This window comes from Rhinolophus hipposideros (genome assembly GCF_964194185.1).
Source record: "Rhinolophus hipposideros genome assembly, chromosome: X".
Taxonomy (NCBI): Eukaryota; Metazoa; Chordata; class Mammalia; order Chiroptera; family Rhinolophidae; genus Rhinolophus; species Rhinolophus hipposideros.
In genome coordinates this window covers 114,873,191-114,897,154 of record NC_138046.1, presented here as the reverse complement: position 1 = coordinate 114,897,154, position 23,964 = coordinate 114,873,191, and the positions used below count along the sequence as shown (strand labels likewise).

General features: G+C 41.1%; 2 protein-coding genes and 1 long non-coding RNA gene across 19 annotated transcripts in view; 1 reads left to right on the top strand and 2 right to left on the bottom strand.

The window, feature by feature from the left end:
* The window catches only part of PHKA2 (phosphorylase kinase regulatory subunit alpha 2), a 72,150-nt gene extending 55,250 nt beyond the window's left edge, over positions 1-16,900 (bottom strand). For 14 of the 17 annotated variants that reach the window (XR_013992993.1, XR_013992994.1, XM_081043870.1 and 11 more), the window contains exons 1-3: positions 16,862-16,900; positions 16,298-16,419; positions 15,681-15,903 (exon numbers count right to left, since the gene is read on the bottom strand). Coding sequence is in view for 15 of the 17 variants with exons in the window: in XM_081043870.1 (XP_080899996.1) it covers positions 15,681-15,758 (78 nt within the window). In the remaining 2 variants the exon portion in view is untranslated. Of the gene's footprint in view, positions 1-15,680; positions 16,088-16,297; positions 16,420-16,861 lie in introns of those variants that run through there. The other 3 variants (XM_081043872.1, XM_081043877.1, XM_081043873.1) reach the window with 3 other exon arrangements.
* Positions 16,184-23,964, top strand: part of LOC308495516 — a 232,239-nt gene continuing 224,458 nt past the window's right edge. Inside the window, exon 1 of the long non-coding RNA XR_013992995.1 lies at positions 16,184-16,431. This is a non-coding gene — a long non-coding RNA (uncharacterized lncRNA). The remainder of the gene's footprint in view (positions 16,432-23,964) is intronic.
* The window catches only part of ADGRG2 (adhesion G protein-coupled receptor G2), a gene marked incomplete at its 5' end in the record, with an annotated part of 62,687 nt that continues 60,027 nt past the window's right edge, over positions 21,305-23,964 (bottom strand). Inside the window, one exon of the mRNA XM_081043886.1 lies at positions 21,305-23,030. Coding sequence (XP_080900012.1) covers positions 22,846-23,030 — 185 coding nt within the window. The 3' untranslated portion in view covers positions 21,305-22,845. The remainder of the gene's footprint in view (positions 23,031-23,964) is intronic.

Genomic DNA, 23,964 nt, shown 5'->3' with positions numbered 1-23,964 from the left:
ATCATACAATACGTGGTCTTTTGTGACTGGCTTCTTTCACTGAGCATGTGTTCAAGGTCTATCAATGTTGTAGGTATATCAGGACTTCATCCCTTTTTATTGCAAAAAATATTCCATTGTATGGACATATCACATTTTGTATTTCCATTCATTAGTTGATGGGCATTTTGTTTGTTTCCACTTTGGGGATATTATAAATAATACTGCTGTGAACATTTCACGTACAAGTTTTTGTGTGGATACGTGTTTTCTGTTTTGTTGGGTACATACCTAGGAGTGGAATTGCTGGGTTGTATGGCAAGTGTATGTATAACATTTTGAGGAATTGTAAAACTGTTTTCCAAAGCAGCCATACCATTTTACATTGGAACCCTCCTACATTTTACATGTAGGAAGGTTTCAGTTTCTTCCTATTCTCACTCAAACTTGTTATCTGTCTTTTTGATTGCAGCTATGATAGTAGGTATGAAATGGTATCTCATGGTTTTGATGTACATTTCCTTGATAGCTTATGCTATTGGGCATCTTTTCCTGTGCTTATTGATCATTTGTATATCTTCTTTGGAGAAATGTCTATTTAGATCATTTTCCAATTTTTTTTTTTTTTTTTTTTTTTTTCATTTTCCAATTTTTAAATTGGGTTATTTATCTTTTTAATCTTGAGTTGTAAGAGTTCTTTATGTATTCTTGAATCAAGTCTCATATATACTCGTATGATTTGCAAATACTTTCTCCCATTCTGTGGATTGTCTTTTCACTCTCTTGATGGTATCATTTGCAGCACAAGAGTTTTTAATTTCGATGAAGTCCAATTTAGCTATTTTTCCCTTTTGTTGCTTGTGCTTTTGATATTGTATTAAGGAGGCTTCACTTATCCCAAAGTCAGGAAGATTTATTCCTATGTTTTCTTTTAAGAGTTTTATAGGTTTAGCTCTTATATTTAGGTTAATTTTTGTGTATAGTATAAGGAAGGGGTCCAACTTCATTCATTTGCATGGGGATATCCCATTGTCCCAACACCATTTGTTGAAAAGATAGTCTTTTCCCCATCTAATTGTCCTGGTACCCTTGTGGAAAATCAATGGTTTATTTCTGAACTCTCAATTCTGCTCGACTGTTCTGTTCAGTTCATCTGTATATTTATCTTTATGCCAGTATCACACTACACTGTCTTCATTACTGTTAGCTTTCTAGTAAGTTTTGAAATCAGGAAGTGTGAGTCCTCCAACTTTGCTGTTCTTTTTCAAGATTGTTTTGACCATTTTGTGTCCCTTGCATTTCCATAAGCATTTTAGGATCAGCTTGTCATTTTCTGCAAAAAAGCAGCTGGGATCTTGATAGACTGCATTGAATCTGTAGATCAGTTTGGGGAGCAATGCCATCTGAACCATATTAAGTCTTCTGATCCATGAAAATGGGGTATCTGTCTGGCATAATCTTAAGCACTGTTTCCACGCTTTAAGCTTCCTAAAGGGTATGGTCTATTCTATTTACCATTCTAATCCAAGGTCATGGCCTAGTTAGGTGTTAAATAATTAAACGAACAAATATAAAATAAAGGTTACATTTTTACTGATTTATAGTTTGAAATATCTTTTCAAAGATACTAAAAGTATCTATATTATCAATTTGTATATTTTTGTATTATGCATAGCTGATACAAGTAATTTTCCCTTTAAGAATGCTTGCTTTATTATTCTGTACGTTCTTCTGTTCAGTTTTTTTTTTCCAGAAAACCCTAAAGAAGAAAGTAAGGAATGCACGGCATGAATCTCGGGAATGATTAAAACAGGAGGTAAAACCTCAATTTTGCTTTAAAAGTAGAAAAGTGACAAAAACAGCAAGCAGCTTCAAACACAGGAAATGGCTTATTGCTAGACTCAGAAGAGACGAGGGAATTACAGAATAGTAATAGTCTGTATATTCACATAGTATATTCACAGGACAGAGGCAAAGTTGAAGAAGGCAGAGCATAGGGCAGTGAAGTTCAGTGGGGGTAGGGGGTACAGTGATGGGGGGTGACCGGAGAAGACAGGGTACATGAGTCCCTAGGGTGGGGTGTGTGTGTGTGTGTGTGTGTGTGTGTGTGTGTGTGTTTAGTTTAAAAACACATATTCAACATATAATTATCTACTAGAAAAATGAAAAAAATAAAAGCTAAAGTCTTCATCATACAAGCTCAAGAAACAGCACGTACACAATCTTCTTGGCTGGTGGCAGTACAAAGATGATTCTCAAGCGGGTGGGGGATGGGGCAGATTTTAACAGAAGAGAGCAGAGATGCTGAAATGGTGACCTCTACTGTTTTTCGGAGGGTGTGTGTCTGTGAGGGGAGGGGCATGTATGGGCTGCAAATTGGATGCTGAGTCGAATGCTTTTGGACTTGGACAATAGGTTGAAAGAAACTAGACAGAATTTAACAAGAACTTATTGAGCTCACATGTTTCATAAATGTCTGTTGAACTAATTTTATTAGCATCATTCCCACACATTTAAGTTGACTCAGCTCCCTATCCACATACACTCCCACCCCCAATCCCCCAACAAATCTTTAAACAGAGCCTCTTCTCTCTTTTCCAAATCACTCCCCTCCCACCCCAGCAGCCACCCTGTGACCCAGCCACATCTTGCCCTAATACTTAGGTACAAAAAATTTCAGCTGTACAACATTGACTGCAAGTTTTAATAGCAGCCTACCAACAGTCTGGGAAAGGACAGCAAAGAGGCAATGCTGTGTTCACTGAAGTAGTTTTCAGAACAAGAGAAACAAGAGTCTCACTGAACTGCCAGCCTGGCAGGGCACATCTGGCATGTTTTGTCACTGACAAGCACCATGTTTTAAAAGGGACATTCACTACCTGAAACATACCCAGAAGGTGATGAGGACTATGAAGTAACTAAACGCTACGTCTCATGGGAACAGGGGAAGAAGACGGGTGTTTCGAGAAGGCTTAAGGGAGAGCTAGCTGGCATCTCCAAAGAGCTGAAAGGTTGTCCTTTGAAAGACGGATTTGATTTTTTTTGGCTACTAAACTCAAGTCAGATTTCAACTCACATAAGAATTTCCTAACACTTAGAATTTTCCAAATAGAACGGAGAGGGTTGTAGGTAATGCAGGCTCAATCTCTGGCATTATTTGGGCAGAAGGACCCTGAAGGCCATCCTAACAGGAGGTGTAGTATATGATGTAGTTGTAGGCATGGACCCTACTATCTATAAGACACACCTGGGTTCAAATCTCTGCTCTGCCACTTACTAGCTATGTGATCTTAGGAAACTAACTTAGCTTCTCTGGGCCTGTTTCCCTTTCTATTAAAAGGAAGGTTCAAAACAGATTGGAGGGCATGGTTCCTCTCGAGCCCTTCACTTCATGCCCGCCCTAATGGAAATGCTGTTGCCTCTGCCTGTCTAGCACCTGTTGCCCCTTTGTCTGGTAATAGCCTACAATTTCCCCTGCTCTGACTCACTGTGGTTCTAGTGGGGCTGACCCATCACTGTCTGCCTCTTGGCCCTGGCCCTAGCTGCAGGGAAGGACATGTGACCCCGGCCTGGCCAATATGGGCGCAGTTCAGGGATGAACACGTGACCCAGACTGGACCAACAGAGAACCATTCTCAGTCAGGACTTTCACTGGGGCCTCTTTCTGCAGAGGCCACCACTCTAGAAGAATATAAGCACACTACAAGTGAAACAGGGCCAGGCAATGAAGAGAGACGTACTTGATCATTTGAGCTCCAGAATTCAGCCATGCCTGAATCCAGAACAATTCCTTGGACTTTTCTGTTATTTGAGCAATAAATTCTCTTTTGTATTTAAAGGCCATGTGAGGTGACTTTCTGTCACAACTGAAAGGATCCTGACAAATACAAGTACGAATGCTCATATAGCCACAGTGAACTAGGTACCGTAAAATATATATATGCTGCTATGGAAGTCATCCAAGATTGCGGCAATATAAAGGCAAAAGACATATGCTGAATGTAGCTTCAAACTACCTAATTTAACATTTTGCAATTTCTAGCTGGAGGGCAGAGATGATTGCTGTCAGCTTCCACCAAAAATGGCACAAAGAGTATAAATTCCCTCTTCCCCTACTTCTGCCCCACAAGAAAATTGGAATAGCTCCTTACTGATCTCCTTGCTTCTAGTACTGGTTCCTTCGATCCATTCTCCACAAAGGGAAGTAACAGAAAGATCTAGATAGAATATTGAGACTTCACTGCCTTGCTCAGAATTCTCCAATCTTACAAGATAGAAGCTAAGTCCCTTAGATTGTCATATATTGCTCATCACGTGAGTGTTCTTCCTCTCATACCCAGCCTAATCAGCTGACACTCCCTCCTTAGCCCCCCAGAAAACCCAAATTAATGTTTCCTACACACTCTGCTCTCACACTTCCGGGCCTGTGCACACGCTCTTCCACCTGTAATGCACTTCCTGCAACTGCCTCTCCTTCACATGCTCCCTCCTCTGTGAAGCACCCCAGCCCCGCTGCTCCCTTTCTTATGTTCCATGAGACAGAGGTCAGAGGCCTCCAGCTAAGGCCTTCCTGTTCTTTTTCCTTTGGATTGAGAATCGCTAAGTGCAAGTCACTGCCTTGCTCAGTTCCAAGGGAGGTAAGTATAGTTTTATTCAAATGAAATACCCAGAAAAGACTAGGATAAAGGTTGAAAATACATGATTACTCACCATTACCCCCCACCCTCCCGCCACTGCCTCCATGTTGGTAAAGCAAAAAATAGGTGAAAATTCTATTATAAAAACTCCAAAAACTGGTTAAATTCATTTGTTGTACTGGGATTTTGTTCTAGCAACTACCACTTAAAATATTAAAGGGATGGAAAAGGACAATGCCTTGGACTTGAGATTTTTTTTTAAAAGAGAAATTACTATAGTCTTTGTTTTAGAATGATTGCATCTGTAATCAAGACTACTGATGGTGTAACACTTTCTTTTTCCATTAGCTTAAAGGATAGATTTTATATAATTTGATAGGTAAACCTCAGACATTCAGAGAATAATGTTGAAAACTTACGCTCTCACACGCAGCGGCCTCATGTTTTACCTAAGGAGATCATAGGTGTGCAATTCTCACTTTCAAATGATGTCATTTCCTAAATTGCTGCTTATTAGAGTCTCCCCCTGTGGGTTTACAAATAATGCACAAGCTGTAAGCTGTCCTGGGCCTCGGCCTCTGCACCATCTCATGTGACTAAATGATGGCTTATAGGGAAATAAACTGGGTCGGGAGCCTGGCATTGCAGGCATCCACTCCATTCCAGCGTGGTTTCCGATCCCAGTGCTCAACTTAAAGCTTTTGAAACTCATAGAAACTGTTCTGGGCCCCTTAGCTACAATCAAACCTGCGAATGGCTTTACGACTCTCTTAAGAGATTTTAATTCTTTGACTCTCGCCAATTCCTATAATAAGGTGGGAATTACTAAAATGTCCGTCCTTAGCCTGGTGTTGTGAAAACTTACAGAAAACATTCAAACACAATGATGCTGTCCGCATTCTCCTGGCTGACACCTAAAGCTTGCGGTATCAAGGGATTCAGTGCGTGCTTTACTAGTAACCTGTCACCCAAATAGGAGATTTGTGGGTGTCACTATTTGATATTTTTAATTATAAGACTGACTTTTATTCCTCTGAGCATGGAGGCATCAATGTCATTCCGCATCTGGGCTCTCCAGGGAATCTGTTAGGAGTCCACAGATGGGTCTTGGCGGGGTAGGTACGGACAGGGATGTGAAGGTCCAGGAGACTCCTAGAAATACTGTGCCAGCATTTTTCTCAGGAAAGGATAGAACATTCAGCCGTTAACAAATTCTCAAATGGGTTTATAACCCATTTGATTAAGAACCACTTCTCTAAACGTATTTTGTGAACATTAGTTATATTGCCCCTACCCATTTGTGAGGCAGACGTGATAGAGTGAAATAAATATCACATCTGCCTCACACTATTTAAAGAAATAACCTATTAGAATTTCACGATTTTAACACACAAAGTAAGGAGAATGCCACTTTATTTGGTATTCACAATGCGGTGTATCTAAAGTATTTATCTCCACTCCTCTGGCCTGTTTCCAACAAGACAGAGTGCTTATCATGGGGCTGTCACCTCACCAGAAGGATGACCTTGAAAAAGGTCCCCTCAACTCCCTCTTATCTGGAATTCTTTAACCGTAAAAGGAGACTAAGTGATCTGACTAGATGGTCTTTTGGATCCCTGCACAACTTAAAACAATTCTAAATCCCTCCTTTGTAATGGGTTATTACAATTCTCTATTTGTAAATGAAGGACTCAAAGACTTTCTTTGTTATTATTCAAACGTTTCTACCTGGCACGAAAATATTTAAAGGCTGTCCTGAAAAGGGCACAGCAAAAGCCCTCCTCCTGGCTGTACCCAAAAGGAGTTGAAGATAGGAGGTGATAGAAGGCAGGTCCCTGGATTATACCAGGAAGGAAAAAGTGTTATCCACTGAGCGCTTTCTCTAATCGACCCAGGGGCCAGGCAACCATCTGTCAGCCCTGAAAAGGGCTCAGGAATCCTAAGGGATCTGAAGACCACACTCTTGAGAACTGCAACTCTCCTCCAAGGCTGGAACGTAGCTTTCCTGTTCATGCTTAAAAAATTCTTACAACAAATATGTGTGTCCATAAGCAAGACAAGAGCATTATTTGGGATGCTTTTAAAGGTCTACCTACTTGGCAGCATACTATACTTATTTTTCTATAACTTGCTTCTTTTCACCCAACTGTAAATTTCTGAGGGTTATCCAATTTGATACATGTACGTCTAGGTCATTCATATTCCAATTTATGCCTAGATCTCTTTGTCCGTTTCCAAACTGATGAACATTTAAATTATTTTTGGTAATTTTTCCCTTTTACAAACAATGCTTCAACAAAAGGCCTTGTACATGTCTCCTTGGGCAATGGGCAAGAACACATCATTAGTATGTGTGTATACACACACACACACACACACACACATATATACATCTACATCTGTATCTATACCTATATCTAGACACGAACCTCCTGAGTCATAGGGCCTGCATAGCTTCAATATCTCCAAATTGTTTTCCAAGTTGATTGTAGCAATTAACAGTCTATCGCCTAGATTCTATAGCATAGACTACTAGCTAATCACTAATTGAATTTTCTCTTCTTCTTAGGCATTTAGCTACGTTACACTTCCCATTCTCCGACAGTTAGATGTAACCACGTGTTTGAGTTCTAGCCAAAGGAATATGAATGAAGTACACAGCATCCATGTCTTGACCATAAAACTCTCCCATGAACAATCTTCCATATTCTTTCCTGACCACCAGCTGGATGTCAACATTCAGGGTGACTTCAGGAACTGCAATGTTGAAGATGGCAAAGCCACTACTGGCTCTGATCTCTGGATGTCACCCCTACTAACCTGGACCCACACGGGGCTGTTATATGAATGAGAAATAATCTGTGCTTAGTCAATGAAAGTTTGGGCTCTGCTTGCTATAGCAGTTAGCCTATCTTAACTAATACATTTTCCCATGAGTAGTGTATGAGAATTATCCCTTCTCTACAACCTTGCCAACACTTAGAATTGGGCTTTAAAAGTGTCGCCAATGTGTCAGTCTGAATGTATTGTTTTCATGGCCTTTACTTTCTCTGACTACTACTGAAGTGAACCATCATTTTACACATTTATTAGTTTCCTCTTCTGTGAATTGCTTGTTTATATTGTAGAATACAATCATAGAAATATAATATATAAAATTACTATAAATGATGAAGGAAATCAACTTAAAGGAAAACTGTCAAGTAGGACATTTAGACTTAAAATATTTTTTGGTTATTCTGGCACTTCTCTTTGCTATTAAGAAAAGTAATGAAAAGAGAATATTTACAAACCCAGAAGCTAAACAAGGATGTTACCTGCTATGTAAACAAACTGAAACAAGCTCTCAAGTAAGACTGAAGCTCGAATCCAATCAACTATGTAAGTGGCCGGTTCCCTAAAGACTTTCTTAGGATTAAGCTTCTGTATTATTTATTGCTGCATAACAAATCACACCAAAACTTACCCTTAACATTGAGAACTCTAGTTCCAGTCGTTTTGGGTTTTCTATGGGAGTTATATTTGCAAATAACGATCATCTCTGTACCCTTCATTTCTTTTTCATGTCTGTTACGTGGGTCACAATTACAATGCTGAAACGGAGTGATAGTGGGGATCCTTGATGTTCCTGACTTTAAATATATTGTCTCCCCCTCCCCATCTTATAGTTTTCTGATGTGAAATCAAATGGAGCATCTGGGTTATTCTCAGGTGTATCTCTGTGCACAAATAAAGCTCCTTGTGGGGACAGAGCCAGCAGTGCAGTTTCCAGGCTCTCGGCCTCACATGGAAAGGTGCTGGCTCAGGTAGTAAATGGCCATCAACTGTGATTGGATGGCCATCAGCTGTTGGCCGTCAGCTGTAACCAGTGAGCCATTGGCCACTAATATAACTGCTGTGGCTACGTTGGCAGCGGATGGTGGCTGGCAAGGGTGGATTGTGGATGGTGGATTGCAGCTAGCACAGCGGATTGCAGCTAGCACGTGAGGTGGGTTGGCAGAAAAGCGGACAGCAGGTTGTGGATCATGTGGCTCCTGCTTCCTGTGTCTCCAACCCAGCCGCCAGCGAGAATATAATGGTATGACTCCCCTATCTATGGCTCCGTGGGTGTTCCTTTTTGGCCTCACTATGTCCTGCGTTCTTATGTGGGGAGCGGGAGCTGAGACCCCACAAGACACCCTGCATGACAGATGGCGCAGCGATCAGGGTATGGTGTCGGCCGAAACTCTCTGAAAGGTAATGAAGCAGTTTATACATATGAACACTCAGTCTCAGGAAGACCAGGAGGAGCAGCTGCCAGAGAGCTGGACCCCCGTGAAGGGATGGAAAGACATGGACGGTTCTCCAACCAGCAGAGGCCGGAGAAAGCGAAGGTCATTGTGGTCCTGTGGGCTGGGAAGTGCTTGCTGAGGCAGCCCGGATGCGGGACTTGTAGTCCCAGGAGGAAACGCTTGCTGAGTCCTCAGTGGGAGATGCGGGTGAGGTCAAGGTCATCCCTCACCCCCAGGTTGGGGAGGACTTGGAGCCCTCGCGCTGCGGAGTGGGCACACGTTGTGGGGCCGGTGCACAGCCCTGGCGAATGACTGTGGACTCTGGGGAATTGCCTTCCATCCTTGATTTGGTGGACCGCTTGACTGCTTTGGGAACGTACCACCATGTAGTGGAACCGGTGGATGTTTACTTCCTGTGTCTCCACGGGCCGCCATCAAGAATATGTAAGCACCTTGGCTGAGAGCCATTATTGTTCTAGCATGGTACCCTGAGAAATCCTGGCTGTACCCAGGAAGTCTGGCTGTGCCCAGAGAGAGTGGCAGTGTCCTGAGAGGTCCTGGCTGTGCCCAGAAGTACTGGTGGTGCCCTGAGAAACCCGGGCTGTGCCCAGAGAGCCTGACTGTGTCCAGGATATTGCATTCACCTCCAGGCTCCTCGCACAGGGACCCTCGCGGAAGACACTTGTTGCGTAGATTGTGAGGTGAGACCCTGCAGGGGTGGAGTGTGGGGACAGAGCCCCAGAAAGCAGTTTCCAGGCTTTCGGCCTCACGTGTAAAGGTGCTGGCTCAGGTAGTAAGTGGCCATCAACTGTGATTGGATGGCCATCAGCTGTGGCTAGGTGGCCATCAGCTGTAACCAGTGAGCCATTGGCCACTAATATAACTGCTATGGGTACGCCAGCAGAAAATGGGGGCCAGCAAGAAGGTGGTGGCTGAGCTGGCAAGAGTGGATTGCAGCTAGCACGCAGAGTGCGGGTTGTGGATTGCAGAGTAGTGGATGGCAGGCTGTGGATAGTGTGGCCATGGCATGGCTACTGCCATGGCTACGCTAGCAGCGGATGGTGGCTGGCAAGCGCAGATTGCGGATTGCAGTTAGCAAGTGAGGTTGGTTGGCAGAAAAGAGGGACAGCAGGTTGTGGATAGTGTGGCTCCTGCTTCCTGTGTCTCCAACCCAGCCACCAGTGAGAATATAGTGGTATGACTCCCCTACCTATGGCTCCGTGGGTGTTCCTTTTTGGCCTCACCATATCCTGCGTTCTTATATGGGGAGCAGGAGCTGAGACCCCGCATGACACCCTGCATGACACTCCTCCCTCTCCATTTTGCACCGCTGTTTTGTGCAAATTCCTTATATGTCTTTCCCACTGCGTGGTGAGGCCAGCTGCCCAGGCCCGGAGCGCTGCAGAGAACACGGCTGGCCAAACTCTTGGCCTTTCCCCGAGGCGCCGGGAGGATGTCTTATATACCTCAATCCCCCTTTCTATCTCCGAACCTCTCATGTATACGGGTCTCTGACTCTGATGTATGTGGGATTCCCGTGCACGAGATTAATTTGATTTTCTCTTATCAATCTGCCTCCTGTTGATCTGATTATTTCGTCAGCCAAAGAGAACTAGAGGAGGGAAAAGGGAATTTTCCCCCTTTCCCACAGTGATTCTTCTCAAACATTATTCAGATGTCACTCATCTGGTCAAAATTCTCTCATGGCTTCCCTTCCCACTCAGAACAAAAGCCAAATTCCTTTCCCCTCAAAAATAAATGAATAAATAAACCTCTAAATGTTACATGGTCCTAGTCTGTAAACCCATCTTGGACTAGGATTTTTTTGACTCATTCAATTGTTTTAATGGTTATAGGTCTAATTAGGATTTTGTCTTTTTTCTTGAGCTAACATTGGTAACATTTTTCTAGGCAACTGTCCATTTACATTTTCAAATTTATGTCAAAAATTATTCATAAAATTTTTCCATTTTCTCCTAATATTGTTTATTTGTGCCTCCTCTCCCATCACCCTACCAGAAGTTTAGCTATTTATTAGTCTTTTCTAAAAAACAGCTTTAGTATTGTCAACCTTTAATATTTGTTTTATATTACATTATTTATTACTCCTATCTTATTTTTTCTTTTCTTCTATTTTCTTGGGTGTACTCTGTTGTCCTTTTCACAATCTTGAGTTCATTAATTTTTAAATCTTTCTTCTTTTCTACTATATACATTTCAGGATACAAATTTCTCTTCAAATCCCACTTAGCTATATCCCATAAATTTGTGTTTGGAATGCTTTTGTTGTTATTCAGTTCTAAATATTTCATAATTTCCATTATAATTTCTTTTTAGATCCATGACACATGTACATATCCATGACATGTATATCCATGATCTATTTAGATATATTTAGAAGTGAGCTTAGTAAGATTCCAAACATACTTGGGAGGGCTTTAGCAGTCATTTGTTATCGCTCTCTAATTTTCTTGCATTTTGGCCAAAAAATGTGGTGTGCATAAAGTTGATTTTTCAGTATTTTTTGATACTTTCTTTTTTTTGTATTTTTTTAAATTTATTGGGGTGACAATTGTTAGTAAAATTACACAGATTTCAGGTGTACAATTCTGTATTACATCTATAAATCCCATTGTGTGTTCACCACCCAGAGTCAGTTCTCTGATACTTTCTTTATACCCTAATTTGTCATTAATTTTTGAAAAGTAAACTTTGCCAGGTTGAAAAATAACTATTTTTTGGTGGGACACAGGGTTCTATGTATGCATACTTGATCAAGTTGGTTTCTTACGGTGCTCAAATTTTCTATGTTCCAATTATTGCTATGCTTGCTCTATTAGTATCTAAGAGAGGGGAGTTTAAAAACTCCCACTATAAATATGGTTTTAACTTCTACGATTAGGTCAAGTTTTTCTGTATGCATTTTGAAGCTATGTCGTTAGTATTCTGTGGGTTTGAAATTGCTTTCTTTGCTCGGTGAATTATCCTTTTATCAGTTAGCAATAACATTCTTTATCTCTACTAAAACATATATTTTAAATTTCAAAATCTACTATTTGATATTAGTATACTCACAACAATTTCTTTTTGGTTAGAATTTGCTTAGTATATCTTGTCCGATTAAATTACTTTCAACCTTTCAGTGTCCTGTTTTAGGTTTTGTCTCTTATAAACCACATGTATTTTTCAAATTAAAAAAAAAATTCCTATTATCTGGCTAATTTAAGATTTTACATTTATTGTGATTACTAATATAGTTGGACTTATCTGCATCTTCTTGTTTTGTCCTTTACGTTTACTATGTTGTTGTGTTTTTTTTTTTAACTTCCTTCTCTCCCCAAGCACTCTTTTCCTTTCTTCTCTTGGAGTGATCAAATTTTCTTTGTTCCTCCGTTGTTTCCAAAGTTATATATTCCATTTATATTACTTTAATGCTAATGCTTAAACATGAACTCCCGACTTAAAATATGTAATACCTCTAGCCTCCTTAACACGATAAGGGCTTTAGAATGCTTTACCTTCAGTCTCCTTCCATTCTTCTGCCATGTTATTACTTTCTGCTATTTAATTATATCTTTTTTTAACCTTCCCCCCAAACTAGTCTTTATTATTATTACTATTTGTTTCATTACTTCATGTTGTAGTTATCCCATTCTTCTCATTTTAAATTCCATTGGCACTAAATACCAATGTTTAGTTACTGTCCTGGTCTCTTAATTATCTGCTTTTAATACCAAATAATCTGCAGTTACAGTGAACACTGCCTTGATCATTATTTTTCTTTCTGATCCATATTCTCTTATCATCATAAAGTTAAGACTTTATACTTAACTCTTTTATGAGTGATCCTTCAAACACAGCTGATACTGAAGAAATGTACAAAGTTAATGTTTCTTATGTGGGCCAAAATAAATCTAGGAATTTCGTTTTTATAAGTCAATAAATATTTGAAGATATTTCCTATAGTACATATTTGTAGTCTCTCTGTATATAAAATCAAACCTGCAAAAGGACACTTTTATAAACATAGCTCTTTCCTTTTTTGCCTTGAAGATTCAAATAATATTTAGCAGCAAGTATATTTGGCAAATCAGTAATGGAAAAAATTCTTCTCTGCCACAGAGGGGACAGGAAAAGGAATTAGCTGACATGCTAACTGATATGAACAGATTATTGCCTCTAACAGAAGAATGATTATGAGTTTGACATGTTTAACACTGAATGATTTCTAACAAGTGAAATCCATGTAAGTTCATCTTGATTTAAAAAGCAAGTCAGAAACAGAGTTCAGAACTTGTACCAGCTGACATTGAAAAATACCTCATAAATATCTGTACATATCTACAATAGATGGGGAGATATAGCATAAACTTTAGAAACCATTATTCTAGCTCATTCATTTTTTTATTGTAGTAAAATTGCATAACCTAAAATTGCCCTAAGTGGGTTAGGGGTCTACAACTGTGAAGACTAGTTGTTGGGGCGTGGTGGGATAAGGTGGGAAGGAGTAGGATTTCCCAGCAGAACCATTCTGGTTAGCCAGCAGAGCTTGACAGTGCAGCCAGGAAGGGGAAAACAGGGCAAACATGAAGGCTTCTCACCAACTACCCCCTAAATAAATACAACTGAAGACTCAGACAACTTTTTAATCATTAAAATGTTAGAGAGGAAAGTCCAACACTGCGGATTTGCTTTAATGAGAAGACAGTTCTTTTGCTCCTGAGGGAAGGCAAGCTTGGATCAATAGCTGGGTCATTAGGATGGCTCAGAGACTGCAGGAAGTATTCTATCACTAAGAACTTAAGGGTACGTTTCATTTGCCTGGAGTACCTATTGATGCAAAAAGAACCAAACTAATGAGGTCTCTATACTTTAAGATCTCGCCACATCAATAGGAGAGGTAATTATGTCCAAAGACCAGAAGGCAATTAGTAGCTGGATATGGGCCTTCAGGAAAGGGAGCATCACGGGTCAGGGTGGTGAGACAAGGACATGTGGCCTGAGTATATGTGGCCTATATCAAAGTTATAACACCAGCAAGAGCACTCACTATTTACTGATTGCCTACTGGGTGCCAGGCAATACCCTGGGCACTAGGTTTTTCTTCACAATACCTTAATGGACGCATGTGTTATTATCCCCCTTTTACAGATGAGCGTGTGGACTCAGAGTGGTTGAGTACATGATGTTCAAGGCAAAGCTAGGGATTCAAACCCAGGAACCAAGCTTCATCAGCTCTTACAGCCCCTTCCATCACAGTACTGAAGGGAAAGGCCTTTCAACTTGAATTTTAAAACACTCTGTAGATGTAATTATAATATATTTCAGAGAGGAAGGCAAAAAATAACTTCCATTCACCTGCCTACTCCTTCAGTTCTCACCTTGAACATCATCTCTTCCAGGACTCCACCCCTGCTCCCCTCCCCAAACTGGGCTAATGTCCCAAAATAGAACCACAGTCCTTCATGTGCAATTTCAAAAGCCAATAAGCTCTGAAAATGTAAAGTGTTTTCGTAAGTTTTCAGAAGGTTCATTTGGTGGCAAAAGATGACCTGAATTGATGTGAAACTATTTTCAGTCTTTACTCTTCCTACTCAGTATGAATGTTCATATTCTGATGTGGAAATAATGTGTTTGATTAAGGGGTGCTGGCAAGACTCCGCTAGTTATTATAGAATATATAATATGTGCATGTATATTACCTTATAGAATATATATTTATATTACCTTTCTAAAATCCAAACATTTCTGACTTGCAAACCACATCTGGCCCCAAGGGTTTCAGATAAGGGACTCTGAACCTATGTCCTATGCATAAATCTCACTTCATTACAAGCATTTATTCTTCCGTGTGAGCCCAGCACCTGACAGAGTGCCTTGCATATAATAGGTACACACTAAATACTTACAGAATGAGGAAACAGGGCTGAGAAACTGGCTAAGAAGGGAAAATGGCCAGTGCCTTGGGAGTGACCGTGGCTCCCAACTTGCAGGCCAGGATTCTAATCATGGAATGCCACTTCCTTCTCTGACAGGAGATCCTATAAATAGTTGCTGTTGAATAAGGGCCAGCAACATAGCTGCTCTCTTCACTAGTAATAAAAATAGTCCAATTGTCTTATTTGATGGGCCCACATATAACTTTAGCCCACTAATACAAAACAGCAGGCATATTCATATCTCAGACCACATGGGCAGCTTTACACGTCCCCTTGAACTTGGGAGCAGAAGACCTGTGTTTGGGTCTGACCTTACTACATGCAGTAACCTTTTTGGCCCACAGTTTTCTCATCCATAGAATAGCAACCAGAGGAAGCCCTAAGGCCCTCACAGGTGGGTCTCTAAAAAGGTGACCCATAGGCTGGGCAGCAGCACTCTTCCTACACTCCAGAGTGGGATGCGAACCTCAGGAGCTTCTTCACTCCTGTCTACTGTCCTCCAAGTCTAGAGTTCAATACCTGGGTCATTAGGATGGCTGAGGCCCACCAGTCCTCATTCAGTGGCTCTGCCCAACCTACAGACACCTCCTCTCTCATCCAAATGAAGCAAAATGACTCAATTTTGTACCCAGGGCACCCAAGGGGTTCTTTCTGTATTTGATCCCAAACAGTGGGCAAAAAATTCTGTGAAGAGTAGCAGACCGGGTGGGAATTGGGGGTGGGGGGTAATCACAGGCCAACAAGGGCTGAATTTAAAGAGGAAACCTCTTAACTGCAAAGTCTCAGGACACGAAAGGGGGCTGGGTAGGAGAATGAGTGCCACGAGACGGCAGCGCGGGATGGTCCCTCCTTACCTGGTAGCACAGGATGGTTTGCTGCACCAGCCGCGCGTAACCGTCCAAGCGGACCCCGGAATTGCTCCTGCTCCTCATCTCCGCGAAGCTCCCGGGGACGCGGTGCCTGACCTGCTGAGCGGAGGTGGGACGCCCAGGCTACAGCAGACAAGCGGGCCTGGTTCCCAAACACTCACAGCCTCGGTCAGTTCTGGGGAAGGAGCCCGTCGATCGTAGGTCTGGACTTACAAAAATGATAGAACCAAAGTATGATTGGAAAACAAGCCAACCAGAGTTTCGAACGGCTGGAAGGCGCGGGGGCGAAGACAGGGGCTGGAGATCTGGCGGCCCCGCGGGAGAAGCGGGGAACTGAGTTCCGGGCGTGGAGCGACGATACTCACGCCGAGCCGTTTTTGTCTTCAGGCGATAGTGAGGAGGCCCTGGGCAGGGCAGCCCACCCTACCCTACCCGCCTGGCGCGGCCCACTCGCAGCCCTGCCCCTGCCTCGGCCCCGCCCCCGCCGCGGAACGGAACCTTCTGAGTCTCGGCCTGAGGGGGAAGGAAAAAAGGGGTGATCCGCAGAGCAGAGAAAAACCCCGTTCCCGGCGCGAACCAGTTTGCCTCCCTGAGACCCTTACCTTTCCGCCGGTCGCCCACCCCAGCGGAGGCTGGAGAAACAGACCTTTTCGCCGCGGCCACCTCGAAGCCCTGCTACTGGCCCCGGCCCCGCCTGTGGGCCCGCCTCCGGCTCCGCCCCGGCCTGGAGAGCAAGGTAGGCGACTGTTCCGCTAGGGGCCCGGAACGCCCCAAACACCCTCGGTCGCTAGCGGCCCCGCCTCTCCCAGAGGTGAGCTCGCGGTTGCGTCCCTGACCTCGCTTTCTAGCCCCGCCTCCAGGTCTGTCCCCGCCGCTGAGCGGAACCCTCGGAGGGGGTGGGGGTAAAGGACGGGATCCCGGCGGGGAACGAGGCAGCCGTGAGGAGGTTCCCGGGATGAGCCGCCAACCTCACCAGAGGCTGGAGTAATAGACCCGCCTACCGCGGCCACCAGGGAGCCCCTCCGCGGGCCGGGATCGGGATCGTAGCACTGCCCCTGGCTGGATATCCGCCGCCGAACCGAAGCCGAGTAGTGGGGTCCAGTCGGGAAGAGAAAGGGGGCGGCGGGAGCAGGGTTCCTAGCGCCCCTGACCCCATCCCTAGTCACCTGGAAGCCGCTCACCCGGCCAGGCCTGCAGTTCATCTCTTGTAGGCATACAACTTGAAATTTAGCATTAGTTTCTCGTGGGCTGTAATTACCTACAGTTCACAATCTTCAGCCCAGTATTCATATACCACCCTAATCTGGCCCCATATAATTCCACTGGACAGCTCCGCTAATGGAATCGTTTCCGCAAGCCCTTTGCTCGTTTCCATGCGTTTACTGTATGCTTGAGCCACTAGGCCCTTCCTTCTCCTTCGCCATATTTCCTTTAAGGGCCCCCTCAGCTCCTCCCTCCTGTTAACCCTCCCCATTCTCTGAATTCCCATGACAATGTCTTTACTGAGAGCTTAGGTAAAGAAATTAGGTAAAGAAATCTTGGAGTTAGTTCAAATTGAGTTTAAATTCCAGATCTGCCATTTACAAGTGGTGTGAGTTTAGGCATGCTGTTTCACGTGCACTGTTCTCATCTGTAAAATGGGGATAACAGCAGACTACCTCCTACTGTGGCTATGAAGTTTAAGAGGATTAATATAAAGCACTTAGCACCATGCCTGGCTCATAGAAAAGTATTTCGTAAATCAGATGTTTTCATCATTTAACAATAATGTGTTGCCTCATATTGTAATTTTTTTCACATGTGGCATGTTTCTCTAACTGGATTGTAAGATACTCATTGAAACAGTCTTTAGTATCTGCTATCATGTCTGGTACAGTACAGAGCATGTAGTTGTAGCTCAATTAATGTTGAATGAGTGAATGAATGAATGAATGAATGAAAATTAGTCCTGCTCAGCGGGGTCCCCCTATGTATGGTCCTTAACCAAGTTCATTGAAAAAGTTCCCTAACATAAATCTGTGTCACTCAACTAAAGCAGCAAACCCCTCATCATTTCACATAGTTTTTTATTTTCTTACTTAATCTGGATAACTTTCTTTCTTAAATTATGTGGCAATCCATGTGATGTGCCTCCATGCAGAATTTGCTATGGTCTAGGGGTAAATAAAACTAGACATTACGTTATATCATTGAATCTCTTTTGGATTCTGAATATGTACTCTTACTTGAACTCTCATGTATTCTTCTGCATCTAAAAGCTGGGATCATTGCTTCTTTTTATTACTGCTTCTGTTCACACTGAGTGCTTCTTCAGGAGTCTATTTTGCAGCCATGGGGGAAATAACTGATAACCTTTGCTCATTACCTGGCATTTCCAACCAGTATAGAAACATTTTCGGTTTCTTGATCTCATTCTCTGTAAATTCTGCTATATACGCATACGTCCTTTTTGGCATATAGCCAGCCTACATTCTTAGGCTTTGGTCTATGCTTTAATGTATGTTATCCTACAAGCTATGTATTTTTTTTAAATTGGGGAATGTTGGGGAACAGTGTGCCCCTCCCGTATGTCAAGTCATTTTTCAATCCACCTGTGTGTGGGGGGAGGGTGCTCAGCTCAGCTCCAAGCTAAGTCACCACCTTTCAATCTAGTTGTGGAGGGCGCAGCTCACTGGCCCCACAGCTCAGCTCTAAGCTCAAGCCGTTGCTTCTCACACGTCCATGTGGGAATCAAACCGGAGACCCTGGTGCCATGAGCACTGCGCTCTAACTACTGAGCAAACAGGCCGCCCTATATTTTTCAATAAACTTGAAATTCAGGGATAAAACTAAAAAGGAAGGCTACTGCTAATTAGCTTTTAAGGAGCATAAGATTTCTTCACAAAGAAGAATATATTTTATAAGTATATTTAAAGAACATATTCTCAAGTGAATTTTAGTGATTCATTTTGGACTAGAAGCTGTGCTATTTAAAAATCAGACACATATCTTAGTATCCTCATAAATCCACTGGACTTATATATATGTCCCTGAAATACAAAACCTACATATCTCGGTCCCCATATCCATGAAGCCTTTCTCTGGTTGTAACCCAATAGAAACCTGTCTCCAGGTCATTTCTCAAATTTTTGTCAAGAATCAGATACAGAATGTGATGCGGTATGTTATCATTAGTGAAGCTGATTCATGATCTTCATAAAGTTGAAAATTCTGAACCGGCTCCTCGGGTAGCACCATGTATGACTTCTCTGACCCCCAACCTGCCACAGGGACTTCAGCCAAGGAAGTTCCCAGAAAGGCACATGTCAGTGTCCAAAGCAGGAACCAACAAATGTTTCTCTTAGCCGCTTTAGGTCTTTGACTTTAAAAAAAAAAAAGCACTCCATTGTTGACACAGAGGAGAGGGTCCATTATTAACCAATTCGCTAACAATAGCCAATTTTAGTTATTTCTATGACAATTTAGTTGACTGGAGATCATTTTGTTTTTTAATCACAACATTTTAAAGAATGTTGAATTTGTCTCTGCTTCAGCTTTCTATAACTGGTTTCAGACTAAGAGGTAAATAGAGGAGCATAAGATTTCTTCACAGAGAAGAATATATTTATAAGTATATTTAAAGAACATATTCTCAAAGAATGTATTCAGTTTTGTCTGCCCCAACTTTTTGATGCTGTACCTAGAAACTGAGGTGAAAAGAAAAAGAATATTCTGATAAGAATTCTTCCCATTTAAGATTATGTTCTTACGACCAGTCTTTCCTTTTTCCTGTCCTTCAGACTCCAACTGTAGCAGCAAGGAGCTGAGGCAGAGACAAACTGAATACTGTGTTTCCCCGAAAATAAGACCTAGCCGGACAATCAGCTCTAATGCGTCTTTTGGAGCAAAAATTAATATAAGAGCCCGGTATCATATTATACCCAGTAGTATATTATATTATATTATATCATCATATCATATCATATCATATCATATCATATTATATATATAATGTAGTAATATTATATTATATACAATATATTAATATTATATATATAATGTAGTAATATTATATTATATATAATGTAGTAATATTATATTATATATAATATAGTAATATTATATTATATATAATATAGTAATATTATATATAATGTAGTAATATTATATTATATATAATATAGTAATATTATATTATATATAATATAGTAATATTATATATATAATATAGTAATATTATATTATATATAATATAGTAATATTATATATATAATATAGTAATATTATATATATAATATAGTAATATTATATTATATATAATATAGTAATATTATATTATATATATAATATAGTAATATTATATATAATATAGTAATATTATATTATATATATAATATAGTAATATATTATATATATAATATAGTAATATTATATTATATATATAATATAGTAAAATAAGACTGGGTCTTATATTAATTTTTGCTCCAAAAGACGCATTAGAGCTGATTGTCCGGCTAGGTCTTATTTTTGAGGACACACGGTAGACCTTAAAATGCTGTGGAGACAAAATGACAACACATAAGTCTATTTGGCAAATTGCTCGTTCAGTAAATGAGCTCTTTTTCCAAAATGGGCTTCAACAAACTAATCTGCTTCCTAGGTTACCTTGTGAGACACAACCCACTATCCCAAATGAAGCCATTTCACCATTTTTGCTGAGAGCAAGCGTGATGCTACTCATTGACGTTAATAGATACTTTAGGGATTCATGATTGCAGTGTGTTTTGGGAAAAAGCTTCTCCAACGTTCTGAGGAAATACTTCTTCAAATACTGGCCACTACTGTTACGCTCCTTGCCTCCTGTATTGGCACCACTTCTACTTCCTTCAATAGAGTCTCAGATTGTGTGACCAATTTTAAACCCAAAGGAGGAGGATTCTCAGGAACAATCTCTCTGTCCTGCCCCTTATCTGAAGTTAAAAAAAAAGTAGACAAGAGAATTTGGCTTAAGGACCACAGCCCAGACAGAAAACACAATGGGAAAAATAAGGGGGGGCGGAGCCAAAGGACATGGGACAGTGTGTGTCCTCTTGTGTATGCTTCGGGTACGTAATCTGCTTCAGGAGATTTGGTTTCTGAGATCTTGCCCCTTAAACCTAGAGTCTCTCACCATCTTCCTCAGTTTAATACTCAATATCTTCGAGGCAGCTGAGCATCGTAGGAGAGATTGCTTAGAGACCTCTAGGGGAGTCGAGGCCAGGTTCCGGGATTTGTGGCTCCCACATGCTAATTGGCTCCCCAGAAACCCCAAATCCTGTTCTCACTGTCTTGAAATCCTACTTTTGGATTCGGAGAAAGCCGGGAGGGGATCCGAATCTAGGGCTCATGTGGGCCAATGGCAACATGTATTAAAGAGATAATCTTGAAAACATAAGGGGAAAATGAAAGAGAGACCTCAGAAACGGAGCTCTTGAGGCAGAGCAATCCTTGCTCTAACTTTGCAGTCAGTTTGCTTCCCGGTCACCAAAGGATGTCACTGTCATTGTCGCCTTCGTCAGCACGGTCCTACTGCTTCTGTGCCATGCCACCAGGGAATGAGGTTGCAAACATTTTCTCTTTGTGAAAGTTCTCAGACTTAAAGGAATTAACTGCAAATTTATTTTCTCGATTTTAACATTTGTGTTGATTTTTAACATTTAAATACAAGACAATTAAATAAACCGGAGAAGAAATATTGCAAAGGCAAATCAGCACTCACAAAAGTTACATTATTAATACAGTTAGCCTGGGATACAACATTCACTTGAAATATATGCAAGGGAACCTTAAGTGGAAGACCTAACTAAAGGGTTTTGAAATGTTCCTAATAAGGACGCACTTGAGGCACTGCTCAAGCAGCTCTAGGTGGGAAGCAAGATAGACTCTACTAGGAGCAATCAGGGTTTCATACATATGGAAACAATAGCATTGCAAGCTAGTTCACCATTCCCAGTATACAGTCTTCCAGACTAGAGACCTTTTAAAAATAATTACCGCTCTGGCTGGACCAGAGTGTACCAGTCATAACAATCAACAAAGTACCATGCACTTGCCTTTAGACAACAGCAGTATGATTTTTTTCTTTATATTCATCTCTTTTAAAAGTAATCTCTGCTCCCCTTTTCTGAAAGGCTCTGGGGATTTGAGAAGTGGCAGTGTAGGTATCTCCTCCACATTCACAATTTTCCTGACCTATGGTCTACATTACAGTTCCACTCCTCTGTTGGGCCAAGGTATTAAACTAAATATCTTGGTGCAGTTTCTATAATTTGATGGTTAGGACATGGGTATTGGTATTAGGTGCCATATATCCAGCTGTATACAGTTCATACCCTATACAAGGGTGTACCTTAGAGGGTGAATAGGGCTGAAACATGGCCCCCACTCTGTTTGCCCAACCATGAGCCCATGGTGCTGTGTCTGTCTAGTGGGGGCACCTTTTTCTAACTCTCTCAAAGGCACCGTAAGAGCTAATTGTGGCACTGTCTGCTTAACAATTTTCCGGTCTGGCTGGCATCGTTATTTCTTGATTTGAGTGAAGTTTCTATATTTCACATCCCACATAATCTCCAAAAGGAACTTTAGAACTCATTGAACTAGCAAGGATTTTCTGAATTATCACATTAGACACAATAATACAACCACAATTCTACAAAGAAATAAATTTACACAGTAGAAAATAAATACAAAAAATGTAGAAGTAAGATTTTTGACATGTGGGTCACTAGGTTTAGCTTATTTACAACAAATGCATGTACAACTAAACTCACCAACAAGCTGAAGTCAACAGTTGCTTTACATAATGTTATCAAAGATAACATAACCTCTTTAAAATGTGGCTGGAAATGAAATACTTTTATTTTCTTGAAATGAGTCTTATTTAGTGTGGTGTTTTAAACCGATCTTCTTTAAAAATGAAGGATAAGAAACCAAACTGCAAATGTCTGAAAACCATGGTAAAATGCCTTGGTTTCCTCTTCCAATAGTAACCACTGCCCTCAATTAGCTTATGCTCCTCCAGAGGTTGCTGAGTATAAAATTAGTTGATTTTCATACATCTCACATTGTGGAAAAGATAAAATTGGACATTTTCACACTGTCAAGCATTATGCTTTGATTTTAGAAAAAGGAATCACATTTGTTCAATAAAGTGTAAGCTTCCCCGCTTTGAAGTCCTTCTGAGAGCGATACGACTTTTACCATTGCAGGAATCTTCTTTCTCATTAAACATGTGCTGTTTTCCAGTGAAATCATGAAGGCACACATCTCCATTTTGAACACTGAAAGAAATACCGTTCTTCTCCGTAGAAGCATTCCCTATATAAAGAAAAACAAAATTGGTGTCATGAAGTATCCACAGAAAGCCTTTTAGAAAGAAACAAACATCCCTTTATTCTTAAGTATACACACATAGAACATGTTTTTTTTTTTTAAAATACTTATAATATATTGTCATATTTTACTTACTTTTCATTCCTTCCCTAAGGCCACTCAAAGTAAACAAAACAAACTGGAGAATGTTTCCAAAACCAGTTCTCTGTAGCAGTTTTTAAAAGTGAAATGGTCAAAATATAAAGCAAAGCAATAGAATTGATTTTAGAAGGTCCTTTCCTAACTAGTTGAACATACATTGACTTCAAGTCATAGCATATGTGTAATATAACCTAATGTAATGTTCCAGTCTCCTGCAAAAGGTTAAGGTTAACAAAGATCCTCATATGTCCTCTAACAAGGTTCTTGGTTCCCTATAATTCCTATAAAATAAAACTTTGTACCAGAGAACCCAGAGTGACAGCAGTCACGGCAAGAAAAAGATCGTCTCTTGTAGACTAAACCAGTCCCTCTGACTATATCAGGATAGGACTGATTCCCAAGACAAAGCCACCAAGTCCAACCTCAGAGTCCAGGCCAGAAGGCAGCTGAGCATCCTAGAGAAGCATGGTTTGGACCCGGGCCTACCCCCACCCCAAGCTGACCCTGAAATGTGTGTATGTGGGAGGGGGGTGTGCACAGCAGCTGAGACCCTCTAGCTACTTGACTTCATCCTTCTGACCATTATACCATTGGAAGATAATGTAGAAAGCTGAATAATAAACCCACTTGTTAGTTCATGCCATGAGTACAGTAATAAGAACAGTGCTGGCAACTTATAAGTATTATCTCATTTATTACCCTATGGGATGGGTGCAATTATTATCCCTATTTCATATGCGATGAAACTAAGGTTTCCGAAATTAAGTGCTTTGCTTAA